Genomic DNA, 16,864 nt, shown 5'->3' with positions numbered 1-16,864 from the left:
TCAATTAAAAGGGCAACGAAAATCAATGGCATTCCTCATTATTTACGGGCCTTTGAAAGCATTCTGCACAAAAAGATTTCAAGGACAAAACATCTTCCTAAGGCGCATTTAGGGAATGCCGTAGTATCACCTGACGTGGACGTCCCACAGAACGCTTTCAGGGAAAAATAAAAATTTACCTTCATACATACCTTATAAACTTCATGTTCTCCTGTTTTTTTCTACTTCATGACCTTCGAGTTTTACACATGCTATATATTCGAATTAATGAGAGAAATAAAAGGCGGCCTGACTGTAATTATCATGATGTCAGGTAAGAGAACGCTCTGTAAGGAGAGGTGGAGTGCTCTATTGACACCTCACACTCGTCGTTGTTCTCCATCTAAAAGGCGACGGCTCAATAAGATGAATATTAATCCAATAGCAAGATGAGTGTAGTCAGATGTAAATCCGTTAAATGGACGTAACAAAATGAGCTGAAATCCTGCCTGCGCTCTGAGTGCACGGCGGGAACACTGAGAGTCCCGCTAAGAGCGCCCATCCTTTATTCTCCAGTGAATTATTAATCAGGACAGATCTCACCGATAATAATTTACACTATGAGCATATTCAAAACGGAACAGGTAATTGGACCAAAGTGTATTATTTTAGGCATAAAGCCACCAGAGGCAACTAAAGAAGCTGATTTTTGTCTATTCAAAATGCTCACAATCACCGCGCTGGAGCAAATAACCAGGAATTGTGTAAAACCGTCAAATGGAAAAATCATTAGCGAGGAGAATAAAAAAAAAAAAAATGGAAAAATTTATTTAGAAAACCGGAGAACAAGAATCTGAATATAGTGTCGACCAGAATGCGTTCAGCGGATTAGATGATGGAAACGCACACGGCTGCAAAACAACGTTTAATCCCTTTAGTAACATCTTTTTAATATCTATTTTTATTTTTTCTTTACTCGGTTATGCTTTCTTGTAAGGGTGGGGAAGTAAATAAATTCACGAGTATGCAGAAATTTGTTTACAATATTAAATCAATTTGTAAATTTCAGAATCAGTCATCAAAATCCTGATGAATTTGCTTCATTTTAGGTTTAAAAACCTGCAGAGTTTCTGAAAATTTCACTTGAACAAGGTGCTAGAAATGTTTTATTCAACACTCTTCTTTATCATGGTTTAGTGTTGTAAAATACAAACAAAAATTTTGATAAATCATAATGGTCAATTCTACTTGTAGCAGTTCACGTCCTAAGAATCACAATACATCTCCAACCGGAACCTGAGTAAGAATAATAAAAATAATCTTGATTTCTATAGCACTTTCTGGTGCAGAATAAAATCAAATTATGATAAAACTTTAAAAATATAAATAAATAATTACCATATTTACAGGAGAAAGTTGCACCTTTTCTCCGTATTTTCAGCTCTTTAATTTGGGTTTTCATGCATTGCTGTAGTGTACTTCTCATTATTGTCATTTATTCTTTGATTATTAGATTAATGTTTTGATTCCTGAGAAAGTGCGATATAAACAGTCATAACTATTATTCATAATGAAAGTGTGACTTTCGGCATAGAAGCTGCACCAGAGTATAAGTCACAGGACCTCCAAAAGTACTTAAAAAAAAACAAACAAACAAACAAAAAATACATATAAATACATAAAAATACATCTTGAAAAATCACAAAGAGGCTTGGGCAAGGACCTAAATCACTAAGTTGCTCTCAGTGTGCAGTTGAGCACCTCGTGTAACAGCACGTGTGCCTGTGTGTGAGGGTGTTCTGGATAAATATTGTACATTTACAAAAGCAAACCCCAAAAATCAGCACTTTTTTGCTTGTGTGTTCAACATTTATTTGTTTTGTTTATTTTTGCAGCGCTATAGTATTATTTTAATAATCTGTTCTGTGTAGAGGATAATGACTCAAATGTTCCAGGCTTTCTCTACTGAACTACCAAGGAGGTAATGTTTTCACAGACATTTGTCTGTCTGTCTGTCTGTCTCTTTGCAGGGTAACTGAAAAAGTCATGAATGACTTTCAACCAAATTTGGTGAGTAGATTGATAATGTTCCAGGTAATGCGTGATTCAATTTTGGAGGCGATTCAGAATATATTCTGGAACAGAGATCTAGAAGAATGTTTGGCACATGGCAACATTTAACTCCTAAAGGTTTCCTAGGATAATGTCCTAGAACATGAGGAATTTTATCCAGAACATGTTTTGGATCCAGAAGACTTTTATAGCAGTATGTGGCCTTGTTGTGGCTCCCCGAGTGCCTTCTAGTTTAAAATGTGCCGATAAATGAAACATTACATCAAACACAACATTGAAAGACCGAATAATCCTGACTGACTTCAGCCACATGGAGTCGAGTGGAAGTGATTTTACTTGCAAAGCTCTTTTCAAGTTCTTCACTTGTTATGAGTAAACATTTGATTGTATAATTATGGAGATGACTCTCCAGCTGCAGCTCCATGCCAAAGACAGCTGTTGTCACAGCCGCCGATACCAAAGAACACCAATTAAAAGGTTGTCCTCTGAAGCTGCTGTAAATGTAATAAAGTAAACAATAATTCAAATCTTAAGGAGCATTCCGATGTGAAACCTGCACCTTCTCAGACTGACTGTGAAGCATCAAGTGGTTCATCACGCGCAAGCAGAAACAACGTTCTCTTAGATTTCGGGATACTTACAGAATAACTAACCTAAGGCCCTTATCCACTAGACAGAACTAGCACTACGTTAGTTAAGCGTTAGTTAGCGCTACGTTAGTTTAAAATGTTTCTCTTACAATCAACATTCCAGCGAATGTTCCTGGTGGAGAGTTTGAGTGAGTCGCTGATGCGTTCTAGAACCGTCTGGAGCTTCTGCTTCTGGGCGATCTCCGACTGCGTTACCTCTGCCACATTGAGCTTCTCACCCTCCAGCTTTTCTGGAACACAAGTGAAGATAAGAACATGCAGAAATGAGTAAGCGGAAGACTTTGCAACATGTAGATGTTTGATTAGCCATGACTGGTCTCCTCACCGAGGAGTTTCTGGAGGACCTGCCCATCATACAGATCTTCAGCCAGATCCTTCACGATGATCCTCTCTCCGACTAAAACATCGTTTATCCAGTCGATCAACACCTGCGTGAGCAGAATAAGAGATACGAGACTCATCCTGAGGACTCCACTTCGCATTCCTACAGCCAGGCCTGCTAAGGTTAGACCGGACGCTGGTGAAGCGCCTCAGGGCGTCTTCTGTTGCGATTTGGCACCATATAAATAAACTGAACAAATCAGTGGCAGTATTTATGAGAGATGAATGCTATCACTGACTTTAATTAAGTTGTTGTGAGAATTTTAGATGTTTTACCAACTATTTGAATGCTGTGCAAGAACAACAACAAAAAGTTTCCTTTGGCACAAAAACAGGTTTTTAAAAAGTGGCGGCCTGGATGGCTTTGAAAATGAAAGCGCTTTTCAAACAACATGCAACTTCAGAACTACACCTGCAGCTTTCATAAGCTCAAGAAGCAGCAGCAGGAAGTCCTCCGTAGGCCCCGAGGTCTGTTGGTGTCAGTGTTAATCCCAGCTTCCGCAGCGTGAAGTGGAATGGACAGGACACCAGTCAGACACAAGTTACTTTGCCAGCTGAGGCCAGTACCCATTTACAGCTGGGTGCAGGACAAAAAAGGAGACAATTGAGGTGGTTCAGGCATCTGGTAAGGAAGCCCCCTGGTTGTCTCCTTAGGTAGGTCTTCCAGGCATGTCCTACTAGGGGGAGATGGCCCCGGGAAAGACCCAGGACCTGCTGGAGGGATTATATTTCCCATCTTGGGAACACCGAATCAGATCCGGATGAAACTTTGTCAGGTGATAGTGAGTGCCAGTCTGCACTTTACGTTCAAATATGAGAGTGATTGGGGCATGTTTGATTAAGATATAATGTAAAATATACATTAAATGGAGTTTTCAATATTAAATTTAAATACAGAAAATCTGTAATCCGGATCAGATCCGGACAAAACTTTGTCAGGCAATAAAGGATATCATCCTATATAACGCTCCCAAAAATGAAAGAAATTTGATCTTTTTTGACAGAGTTATGAATTTTGGAATATTCATTCAATGTTAAAGAAAGGAATTTTTCCAATATTCCAGGATTTTTCCTGACTTTGACTTTTGACCTATGACCTTGAAAATTCAATCAGTTCTTGCCTATCAGGATATAAATATTCAGTAAAAAATTAATAATTATATATGAAAAATTATGGGTTCCAAGCTGTTCACAGACAAACAAACGGTTTGAAAACATAACCTCGGTTGGCAGAGGTAGCAAACAAACAAATAAACAAACACCTCTTTACCTTCATGAGCTCCTGCAGCTTTCGGTCACTCTTGGAGTTTGGATCCACCATGGTGCGCACTTCATTCTCCTCTGAACAACACACAGAGAAGAGATAAATGTTCAAACTGAAGATGACTTTTTTTTTTTTTTTTAGCATTTTCTATAAACTACTTTCTTTCTGCTCGCTGTCTGAAAATGTCTCTTTGTCTTGTAAGAGTGTCTCGTGTAGGCCTTAAAAATGGACTACTTCATCGTTTTTTTCCCCCATACACACACACACACACACACACACACACACACACACACACACACACACACACACACACACACACACACACACACACACACACACACGTGTGGAGTCAATGTGCTGAAGGGATGTGATGTGCACCAAGTTTGAGCATTTTTGGGTGTTCGGCATCTAACTCAAGGGGATGATGATGATGAGTTTTAAAAAACAAAAAACAAAAGTACACAATACGTAAAAATGTTCAACAGACTACTGGGGTGCACAGGGAAAAGATTTTCACTTATGTCTTGTTTGTTTGTTTACCCAGCATGGTGTCCTCTGGATCCAGTTCATAGTGAGAAGGACTGAGAGGAAGGTTGATGGCGTTTATTCCCTCTTCCTGAAGCTCAGACACTAGAAAAAACAGATTGAACACGTGGTCACAAAAACATATCAGACACACATGTACAAAGTAATCAAGTCAGTCAACTAGAGCAGCAATAAGAGAGATTATTATATGGCTGCGACGCTACACGCATTCTGATTGGCTGATTTCTGGCCCAATATTTTCCCATATCCGACCAGTTACCATAGCAATCTGTGTGAAACACGTATCCCATTTGTTATAAACCAGAACGCTAAAAAACACGATTAGAAAAACCAAGTCAGACATGAACATACTCCACAAATATCTAAACAGCATCAGGAAAACAAAAACAAACAAACAAAAAAAAACACAGGGATTCAAAGCTCACCAGCTAACGACCGGACCGTCTGTTAGCAAGTTCTTCATGGATATATATATATATATATATATATATATATATATATATAAAGATAAAACAGCTATACAATACAATAAATGAATTATTAACCTTGCTTGCTCGGTCTGTACGAGCTGTAAGCACAGACCGAGCATTAGCGAGGTCCGCGTGAAAAACAGAGGTTATTTTTCCCATGTACAGACCGAGCAAGCCAGGTTAATAATCCTTTAGCATATCTCCACCATTGCAACAAGGATACACAAGGAGGCAAGTCCCAATTCTGACGTCTGCCATCACGTCTTTGTGACATCACACAGCCAGTTCATCAGAGAGCAAGTGAAAAGTAAATACTTTCTAGGAGATCCAGATCACCACACACATTTATTTAGCTCTTCAACGTGGACGACTTCTCCACAACATCAAAATCCATCCACGACAGACACAGTGTCAGACCTCAAGTCGACAATCAATCTACCACAAAATAAAACTAATTATTTCAGCGATAAATTAGTAAACAGATTACTAAGGATTCTAACATGATGGTCTACAGCACATACACTCACCGGCCACTTGATTAGATACACCTTGCTAGTACCGGGTTGGGCCCCGGCTTTAATTCTTCATGGCACAGATTCAACAAGGTGTTGGAAACGTTCCTCAGAGATGCTGGTCCACAGTGACATGATGGCATCAAGCAGTCGCCCACTCAACCAGTCTGTCTGTTGTCCTCTGACATCAACCAGGCATTTTCATCCACACAACTGCAGTTCATTGGATATTGTCTCTTTTTTGGCCCATTCTCTGTAAATCCTAGAGATGGTTGTGTGTGAATATCCCAGAAGATCAGCAGTTTCTGAAATATTCAGACCAGCCTATCTGATACCAACAACAATGCCACATTCAATGTCACTTAAATCCCTGTTCTTCCCCATTCTGATGCTCAGCTTGAACTTCAGCAAGTCTCCTTCATCACGTCGAGATGCCTAAATGCACTGATCTGCTGCCATGCAATCTGCTGATTAGTTATTTGTGTTAACAAGTAATTAAACTGGTTTACCTAATAAAGAGGGCAGTGACTATAGTGGAAGACAAGTCTCTCAGCAACAATGACATTTGTTACAGGGTCAAGACTGAAACATCTCCATATTAGCAACTCTGTCTTTTACTCCAACATAACTCCAGAGTGGAGAATTACAAAGTATATGTAGTTTAAAGCACATCTGGGTGGTTGCCATCCAGAACCCAGGGTGGTTCTGTGGCATGGTGGCTGCGGCGCAGTAGTGCACACTCTCAAACTTGATTCCATGAAGCACTGATGATGAGCACAGCAACAAAGAAAGAACTCTTCCCTGCATTTGAAGCACTAATTTAAACGGCTCCATAAACAAGGCCATGATTCCTCAACGATGCCGGAACCCTCCGCTGAGAGCAACTTGACTTCAGACGAAAACAGGGGCGGGCATTTCCTGCTTCTTAGCTGGCGCTACAGAGTCCCAGCATGCCTTTCTCCTCAGCGTGCCAAACACCTGAGGAGCCTTCATCGCCGGTGATCAGAGTGCTGAGAGCATGCAGTGCACTTCCTGTGCACATCTCCGCTTTCAGCGTGGAGCAACATCCTTTTAATCAACACGTGTGCACGTAGCATGTTCTCATACACACTTCACCTAACTCACCCCCATTATTGGACCAAAGTGCTTCACATCAATACATTCAGTCAATTACACACAGCTGTGGAATATCAGAAAATCAACACAAAGCTTTGATCCCTCACACGGATGAACTCATTCCCAAAATCCACCATCTAACACAGAGGAGCATGATTTGTATTAAGTTAATACTGAAGGGGTGAACCATGAACCAAATCAGATACACCCAGGAAACTAAAGCAGATTAACCTTCAGTACCATATTTTCCAGAATATAAGTCGCACTCGAGTATTAGTCACATTTGTCCAAAAAAATACGCAATGGAAAAACAAAACAAATAATATGCACAAGTTGTATTTACTTTTTAAACATGCTACTGCTTCACGCAACAATAAGCAAAATTAATTTAACCTACAATTACTTACAACAAACAAAAGATATTTACAACAAACACTGCATTAGTGAGCAGAAGCTAATGAGCAAATTAATGTTCCTGTACGACACAGAAAACTCAAGTAACTTTCGCCTTCTCATCACAGAACAGACAGACAATCCGGTGAAGTAAATGTGCAGTGTAATTAAATGTTAGAAAATGTGCTACATTACTGATTCATAAAGATAGTTGATTTACTTTAGCTGACCTGCTGTTGTTCTTGTTGTCATACACAGTCCAAACCAGTGTTTGGACTGTGGAGTGTAAAGTTATAGTCCATTTTTATTCCATGATTTCTTAAATTTACATATTCTGTAAGACAAAGGACACTTTTCTCATTCAGTGTTTCTTCTTTGTCTTTTTTTTTGTTTTTTTGTTTTTTTTTAAACAGACGTTGACACGGACTTTCGAGCCAGCCATTGGCCATCTTTGTACTCCTCATAGAAGCTGTGTGATGACATGTGCAATGTGAGTGTCCAATCGGAATTGGTTCACCATCACATGGTTTTCCAAAATCCAATCGTAGGGCAGATTTATCTCACGTGAAAAGCCAAAGATCATTTTCAGGAGTGATATGTTACTAGTTGGCCCGTTTGAATAGCCCCCGTGTGCTCCAATGAGTACATAGTATTAGTACATACTCATTGTGCCCTGCGCCATTACGCACAGCGATCAGTAAAAGCAGAAGCACACAGAGAGCCTCTGATGACAATCTCAGGTGCTCAAACAAACAGTGTGTAACTATCAGGATTGCTCCACTAGTTTGTATGTGAATGTTACTGGACAACTCTGTTGCTTTCTCTGCGTAAAGCACTGTTTACCATATCAATGGACAACAAAACGCATAGACCATTTTGTATATATTGTTCAAAATGTGCATTTGTGTTTATTGTTTGAACCTTTTTGTTGTACAGTCTTTCACACAACAGCTCAAATTACCTTTATAAAGTCTCAAAACAGTTGTTTATTATAGTTTGCTGTGTGTTTTGAATAAATGTGTGCAGAAAATTATTTTTCACTTTATTCGCCTATTTTTGATTGTAAACCTTTATTACACAGAGACAAAACTTGATTGTGGGATGCAGGGAGAGCTGTTGACAGCAATAATAAAACATTTATGCCAGGCGAGTGAACCATCCAAAAAAATGCCCTCGAACCCCTAACCTCATTCAAGCTACAGGAGCAGCATGTCACGCATGGGGACAGTGTCATCTTGTGGCCACAGATGATGAGGATTCACTATTTCATAATATATGTACGTCCCAAGAAATCCGAAAACAGCACTTTTAAAAAAAGGGGGGTGGGGGGACACAGCACGGAAAATACTGCAATTTTTTTAAGTTATGCCACATCATTAAAGGACACAATGTCATATTTTCATGTTAGTTACAAATAAAACTAAAAATAAATAAAGCCTCTGGACCCACCAGGAGGACTTGGCCAAGGATAGGGAAGTGTGGGAGAGCTGTCACCACAACCCAGTATATCCCAACCCCTTGCAAAGCAAGTCTGCTGTAGTATTTTCACCTATTTCATCCTATCCAGATTTATACATGGCCATTTGAGAAAATGCCTAGAACTATCTTGAACACATGTCTACTTGTGGATGCACAAAGGTTGGCTATAGAAGCAGATCCTCCACTCTGAAGTGACAGACCACTTTTTTTTTAAATTCTCTTAAATCTGATTAACAGATTACCACCGACCCCAACATGGGCAGATGTTCTATAGTATTTCAGGGTGTCAATCAGGTGGATATTTGGAAGGTCTCGTCACATAAATCGACAGCTCCGCGCCCTGACAATATTGCGCATGCGTGTGCAGGTGTGTGGAGGGCTGGCCTGTTGACAGGAATGACATCTCGTCAGAACACTGGTCAGGGTGTGGAGTAATACATCCAGATGTAAAACGGTGAAATATTTTGCCACTGTTACCCCGATATTTTACGGTTTGAAATCTCACACGATTAACCAATCAGATTTATGGGGAAAAAAAATGTAACTGGATTAGAATCTAGGATATAATATCTGGGGGGGGGGAGATATACTGTGACACCGGACTCAGATAAATGGCAGAAAATGAATGAGTACAGACATGAATAAAAACCCTTCCTGTAGCATGAAGACAATGTTTGCACAATTTGTTATTTTATGCTGTTGTAGTCAGAGATTTTGCACGTGGCACATTTTGTCCTGTGAGAAGCCGTCTTAAAATTCCAGGACTGTTGACAGAGATATGTGCTCTCCGAGTGTGCTTCAAGCTCATAGAGCAAGAACATGTTAAGGTATTTAAAGATATCATGGCATTGTCCCTTTATCCAGGACAGACTCGAGCATTTCACTTGGTTTTCTGAAAGTCTTGTTAGTTTTGAGTAAATGCACAAAACTAGACAAGTAGAGGTAAAAACATCACCTCCTTTGAAGAGCTAACTATATACCATCTACAATGACAATATACCACAATTTACTTTAAAATAATTCATGATATAATTTACTTCATTTTCATGTTTGAAGTCTTTTGAGCCCAAATGGAAGTAAAAACACTTTGATAGCAACTGTCAGTGATTGGCAATTTACAGGCTGACGGGGGGTAGAAATCCTGCACAATAACACCAGAGCAATTAGCACCCAAGAACTTTACTATTTAAGGAAAAATATGAAGAAATCGAGGTTGGCTGTGAGAGGATGTTGGGTGGTAGGACTAAATTGTCACAATATCAGAGAATAAGCTCATTAAAAAAAAAAAAAAATCTACTCATTAAAATAGTGTTCAAAATCAAATGTCTGAGTGCTCCAGGCAGCAGCCGTACAAAGAGTGAAATATCTACTGTACAAATTAAATATCCACATACACACACATACATACTTTTTTTGGGGGGGGGCGGCAGTTGAGTTGGTGTCACAGATCGAACAGTCCCCACGTAAAAATCGGTCCACCCTGCCTTCACTGCACATGCGTCATTTCGGACCACAGCAGCACGTCTGAGATGGACTTGCTTCACCCAAAGCGATCAAATGGATTAATGTGATTATTAACCATCAGATGACAAGGTAAAACTAGAGCGCCTTGATTGGAGAGTGGCGTCAACTCAGAACATGGCGCCATTTTGGTTCCAACTGCGCTGAACTACTGAATGAACCTTTAATGTTTTCAACATTTTTTAAAATCATTTAATCACATACAGAAACACATCCAGGTACAGGTGCTATCAAAATAAACAAAAATAATTAAGCTATCAAATTTACAATTTATGATGATTTATTTAATTAATTTAAAGCCTGATTTATGCAGCTGCAGCTCTTTAACTCTATGTCATGCAATGACGTGCGTGACAGTTTTAAAGTTCTACGTCTCTGGATTTTGCTTTATTCTGGACTAATTTGACCCTCAACAAGGTTTTCTTTCTACAATCATCACCTCCAAAATCAATTTTCCTCTTTTACCAACTTCGTGCTGTAAACGTGCAAACTTTTCTTATCCATTTATCACCGTGCACACTATATAATCTGATGGGAGATGAAGGATTAAAAGCAGAAAAGTGTCAAATCAAAGCAGTTTGTGTCTGATTTAACAAGTGCACGTCAGGCTTCAGGTCCCAGTCTGAACACCGTTTGAAAAAAATAAATGGTCGGACTTTTAATCACAGAAATGACTCCTCTCCCACTTTCCACAAATCGGCGAGTGTTAGAGCTGAACTTTAATTTGTACCTCTGCACGTCCAGACTGCTCGGAGTTTTCAAATGGAAATACATTGTGATTGGACGGGACATTTATCCAATGTGAGCTATATGTATGTAACGCATTAGTTACAGTCAGGAGGCGCCGAACATCTACGGGGAACCCTGAACAGGGATGTGCGCTTCATTAATGACCGGGTCAAAATTTCCTCTAAAATTTTTTTTGCCAAATGTATTTGATCCAAAATTAAAATTAAAATCCATTATTATCTAAGTGCACACTGCAAAAAAATATTAAAATATGATGAGAGACGAAGGATTGAAAGCAGCAAAGTGTGAAATCACAGCCTTTTGCTGGGTATGAGGATTTAACAGGTGCACGTCACGCTGCACTTCTGAGTCTGAACACAGCGTCAGACTCGGTCAAGTAAATGTCTCCGGTCCCACATACGAGGGGTTTAATGGAAATACAGTGGTATGTAAAAGTTTGGGCACCCCTGATGATTTCCATGGTTTTCCTTTATAAATCATTGGTTGTCTGGATCAGAAATTTCAGTTAAATGTAAAATTAAATTAAAGCAGATAAACACTTATATTTGATAAATGAAGTTTCTAGTATTTCCAGAATGTGTGCAATAATTCTTTAAACAAAATTTGCCAGGTGCATAAATTTGGGCACCCTTGTTATTTTATTGATTTGAATACATTTAGCACTAATTATTGGAACACAAAATTGATTTGGTAAGCTCAATGACCCTTGACCTCCTTACACAGGTGAATGCAATCATGAGAAAGGGTATTTGAGGTGGCCATTTGCAAACGTTTCCCCTCTTTGCATCTCTTCTAATGAGTGGCAACATGGGAGCCTCTAAACAACTCTCAAATGACCTGAAAACAAAGATTGTTCAACATCATGGTTTAGGGGAAGGATACAAAAAGCTATGTCAGAGATTTCAGCTGTCAGTTTCTACTGTGAAGAACACAGTGAGGAAATGTAAGACCGCAGACACAGTACTAGTTAAGGCCCGGAGTGGCAGGCCAAGAAAAATCTCAGATAAGCTGAAGTAAAGGATAGTGAGAACAGTCATAGTTAAACCACAGACCTGTTCCAAAGACCTACAACATGATCCTGGTGTAGACAGTGTCTCTGTGCATCGTTCAACTACACAGCACACTTTGCACAAGGAGATGCTGTAATGCAGAGTCTTGGTAAATTAAATGACAGCAACTATTTGCAGCAAAGCCATGAAACCCGGCTGCCAAAGGCGGTCGGAAAAGGGGGGCGGGCTGGGGGGGTTTGCCCCCCCAGGAAATTTTAAGAATTTAAGTGCCCTGTGGTGCATTTTGGTGCATTATTTGGATTAAATTTGGACTTGAAACAGCTGTTAAATTTCTCTTATGATGTCATGCAGTATGGCATGTTGTACCATCCTGTAGGAGTATATACAGAATATAACAACACAGTTTACAAATATAGCTAACTCATGCAAAAAACTTTGATTTAGTTTGTTTTTGATTGGGCTCAAATACTAGGTAATTAAAATCTCAACTTTCAAAGAACTAGTTAACTTCATAATGATTTCAGACTAGAGACTAGATAATTGTTTTTCAGACTAGATAAAGATACATAACATAATACTGATGAGATTCTGTCAGCGTCAGTTTAATTCATAAAGAACACAGGACATCTCATTTTGGGAAGAAAAAAAAAACGTTTTAGTTGATTGTAGTTTATTTTCTGTATTACAGTGTTTGGAAAGAGGTGTCATTTTATTTAAAGCGGCAATTTTGTGTCAACAGAATGGAGGACGATTCTCGTTTCTTGACTACAACATGACAAGAGTCCCAGTTAGTGACTTTAATCCGCACAAAAGCGACTCACGATATTTTAATGGCTTTGAGAGGAGTTAAGAAGCGGACTTACCGCTTCTGAAGAGCAGCGAATCAAAGAATCACGAGCCAGTGGTTTGAAGCATTGCTTCAATGGCTCACGCATAAAAGTGGAGTCACGCTGCAGAAACGGTTGATTACAGACCCGGTGCAGACCAAACCCTGAATATCCGTAAGACTTTATTTGTATGTCTGTATGACTCTGAAACTCAGAAAAATCCGTATAATTTACGGACAATCCGTATAGGTTGACATGTATGGATTTGAGGAAATTAAAATTAATGTTTTGCTAGTTCTTTTAGACGGTGAGATTTTGCAAAAAGACGGAAATCCGTCCAAAGACGGCGAATAAGCATCCATGTGTACATAGGACTGAACAATAAATTTACCTCTCAAAGTTTTGATGATGAAGTCGCTTCCATCCCACGCATCTGACATTTTTTTCCCAAATGTTTCTTCTGTTTGGATCTGAAGGGAATCTGTACATCTTGAAGCCCTTGTTGTGTCTATTTTTGCCTCCAAATGCACAACAACCCATCATTTTCAGCGAATAAATAAATGAAATAGCTGGATTTACATGCAGACACATTAACAGCAAATGCTATTTTGAACCCAAGATGGCACCATGAGTAACGTGACCGATTTTTTCAACTCGTCATCAGGGTTCTAGCTAGGATAAACTTTTAGCGTAGTGGTAATGTCGAAGGAGCGAAGCAACGGGGGGGGGATGCTTTTGAAAATTCAAGCTAAAAATTGGCCATTCTAGGGGAACCCAAAGGGGAAAAGCCAGGTACAACAGCCCAAGTCCCTTCATCATGTACAGAAGGCTGGGGAAGTTTGTTGAGTGGGCAATCTCATTCTGGGTTAGCCAGTACATGGCCCTCAGTGAGGCAGTCGGAGTCCATGGATATTTTTAAGTCAAGACTTAAAACCTATTTTATTCTCTTTCTTATGAGTAGTTTTTATTTTGTTATGTTTTATTCTTTTACTTCTGTTTTAATTAGGTATTTGATTTTTTTATTTTTTTATTTATCTATTTTAATTTTTTTTATGTTGGACTGTTCTGTGTGAGGCACCTTGAGATGGCTTTTGTTGTAATTTGGCGCTTTATAAGCTGATTAAATTGAAATTGAACAACATTTTATTGAGTCTTAAAGTAAATAAATATGAAATCGGTTACTGGATCCTTAAACTCTGGACATTATAAACTCTACATGGTGGATCCTTGATCTCTGAACATAAACAGAAATAAAATCTGTTAGTTTTTGTCAAAAGCATTTCCTTTCAGACATTATTATTGGCATGAATATCTTTCCATACCTATGAGCTGAGCTCTTGCAGTTGTGCTGCAAGTCAGGTTTATAAAGAATGCAGGATGTCTCATTTTGGGAGGACAAAACGTTTTAGTCGATTGTAGTTTATTGTCTGTATTGCAATGTTTGTAAGAGGTGTCATTTTATTTAAAGCGGCAATTCATTTTGAAGTTATTAATTCCGAGCGGACTCTGTCTCGGCAGAGAGCCGCGCAGCGTTTTGAGTTGTGCCAACGGAACAGAGGATGATTCTCGTTTCTCGACTGCAACAAGACAAGAGTCACAGTTAGTGACTTTAATACACACAAAAGTGACTCATGATATTTTAATGGCTTTGAGAGGGGTTAAGAAGGTTAAGAAGCGGACTTACCGCTTCTGAAGAGCAGCGAATCAAAGAACCACGAGCCATTGAATTGAAGCATTGCTTTGATTCACGCTTCAAACTGGAGTCGCGCTGCAGAAACGGTTGATTACAGACACTGTATTGAAAATAAGCGTAACGGTCCAAAATAAGCTTAACGGTCCAAAATTATAGCGTAATGGCCCGTAACGCAAGTTTGCGCTAGCTAGAACCCTCCATCATGTTGCCACTCTCTGTAATCAAGGCACTCTAGCAGCAGCAGATGTTTATGTGGAAATGATTGTTGCACAAACACTTCAGATATCTGTCGCTGAGATAGATGATGACTGGAGTGCAGTTGTAAGCAGAAACGAGGTGATAATCGGTGGACCACAGCTGACGCTTCAAAATGACACATGCGCAGTGAAGGCAGGGGGACCGTTCAGTCTGCGACACAGGCATGGAGCCACGTAGCCACAATTAATAAAGAAAATAATTACTGAAATTGCAAAACCATTGTCATACCATATATTTTTAATAAATCATTTCACACTGGAATTGTTTCTAACAGTATGAAAGTAGCAAAAGTGATACCTTTATTTAAATCTGGCAGCAAGCATCTTTTTACTAACTACAAGCCTGTGTCTCTATTGTCACAATTTTCAAAGATATTTGAAAAACTTTAGAACAGCAGACTGGATAAATTTATAGAACGACACAAGTTGCTTGATGAAAGTCAATATGGTTTTAGAGCGAAAAGGTGCACTGCCTGGCACTGCTTGATTCAATAGAAGAGATGAATAAACATGTAGGCCAAAGGGCAATAGTATTAGCTTTATTTATTGACCTAAGAAAGGCTTTTGACACAATTGATCACAATATATTATTTCAAAAGATGGAATTGTATGGGATCAGAGGGGTGGCTCTGAGTTGGATTAAAGTTACTTACAAAACTGGAACCAGTTTGTAAATTTAGGGACTGCTGTTTTCATGTCTGGACATCATTTGTGGGCTTCCACAGGGTTCTGTGTTGGGACCAAAATTATTTATTTTATAGATCAACAAGTTATGTAAAGTTTCAGATCTGTTTAAAGTAGTTCTTTTTGCAGATGACACAAACCTGTTTTGCTCAGGAGAAAATCTGCAACAATTATTATCTGATTTAGGAACTGAAATGATCAAGTTAAAGAGATGATTTGATATTAACAAATTATTAAATTCATCTAAAACTAAATGTTATTTGTAAATTATAAAAAAGACATACAAGTTCAGTTAAATATACAAGGGGTAAACATAGAACGTGTCAAAGAGAATAAGTTTTTAAGCGTCATTATCGATGAAAAAATTAATTGGAAAGCTCATTGCCTGACTTACTGTGCTGAAGTTTGGGGCAACAATTCTAAAACTGCATTGCAACCATTATTCATTCTTCAAAAAAGAGCATTAAGAACATTTCATAATGCAGGTTATTAGTGACCACACCAACCCATTGTTCATTAAATCTCAAATATTAAAGCTTCACGATATGAATTTGTTCAAGAGGGTTGAATTAATGTACAAAGTGAAAAATAAGTGCCTTTTAGAATTCAAGATTTTTTTTACTGAGAGAGAGGGAAAATATAATTTATGGGGCTTGTATCATTTTAAAATTGCTGGCACTCGGACGACCAGGAAATGTTTCTGTGTCTCCACGTTTGGCCCTAGAACCTGACGGATGAACTCAAACAATGTCCAAATATCAATCAGTTTAAAAATCAATATAAAGACATGATGTTTTCAAGATATGTATCTGCTGAAGAAGGTTGAGTTTTGTGTGTTGCCAAATTGTAAATGTAAATTTGTTTGGTAGCATTCGGATTGTGTCCTCTAAACTTAAGAGACTGAAATGGTTGAAAATGGTAGTGGGAATAGATGGGTTTTTTTTATTTCCCCCCATTCCTTTCAAACTAGTTAATTTTATTTTTGGTTAAAGGGGTATGCGTTAAAAAGCTTTGCTTCTGCCTATACCCATTCAGGCACACGGACGCATTGTTAATCCATTTTCTTAATCCATGTTCTAAGTTTTTTTTGTTGTTGTTTTGGACTGTGTGTGCTGAATAAATTTATTCATTCATTCTTTCACATGTTGATTTGGCATAAGTTTTGTTCCAGATGCTGTTCTTGAAGCAACTCCAGATGTACCTGGGGAATATGACAAAGATGGTATTCAACCAAAGGACCTTCTGTTTGGGAGTCAGGA

General features: G+C 38.7%; 1 protein-coding gene across 2 annotated transcripts in view; it reads right to left on the bottom strand.

Moving 5' to 3' along the window:
- parvaa (parvin, alpha a) overlaps window positions 1–16,864 on the bottom strand; it is a 57,959-nt gene that overhangs the window by 25,916 nt on the left and 15,179 nt on the right. For both annotated transcript variants that reach the window (XM_034177205.1, XM_034177207.1), the window contains exons 2-5: window positions 4,888–4,977; window positions 4,354–4,424; window positions 3,028–3,130; window positions 2,792–2,932 (exon numbers count right to left, since the gene is read on the bottom strand). In XM_034177205.1, the coding sequence (XP_034033096.1) occupies window positions 2,792–2,932; window positions 3,028–3,130; window positions 4,354–4,424; window positions 4,888–4,977 (405 nt within the window). The remainder of the gene's footprint in view (window positions 1–2,791; window positions 2,933–3,027; window positions 3,131–4,353; window positions 4,425–4,887; window positions 4,978–16,864) is intronic.

The sequence above is a fragment of the Thalassophryne amazonica genome, chromosome 8 (assembly GCF_902500255.1).
Source record: "Thalassophryne amazonica chromosome 8, fThaAma1.1, whole genome shotgun sequence".
Taxonomy (NCBI): domain Eukaryota; kingdom Metazoa; phylum Chordata; class Actinopteri; order Batrachoidiformes; family Batrachoididae; genus Thalassophryne; species Thalassophryne amazonica.
The sequence above is the reverse complement of the archived record's forward strand: the minus strand, read 5'-3'. Positions and strand labels throughout refer to the sequence as shown.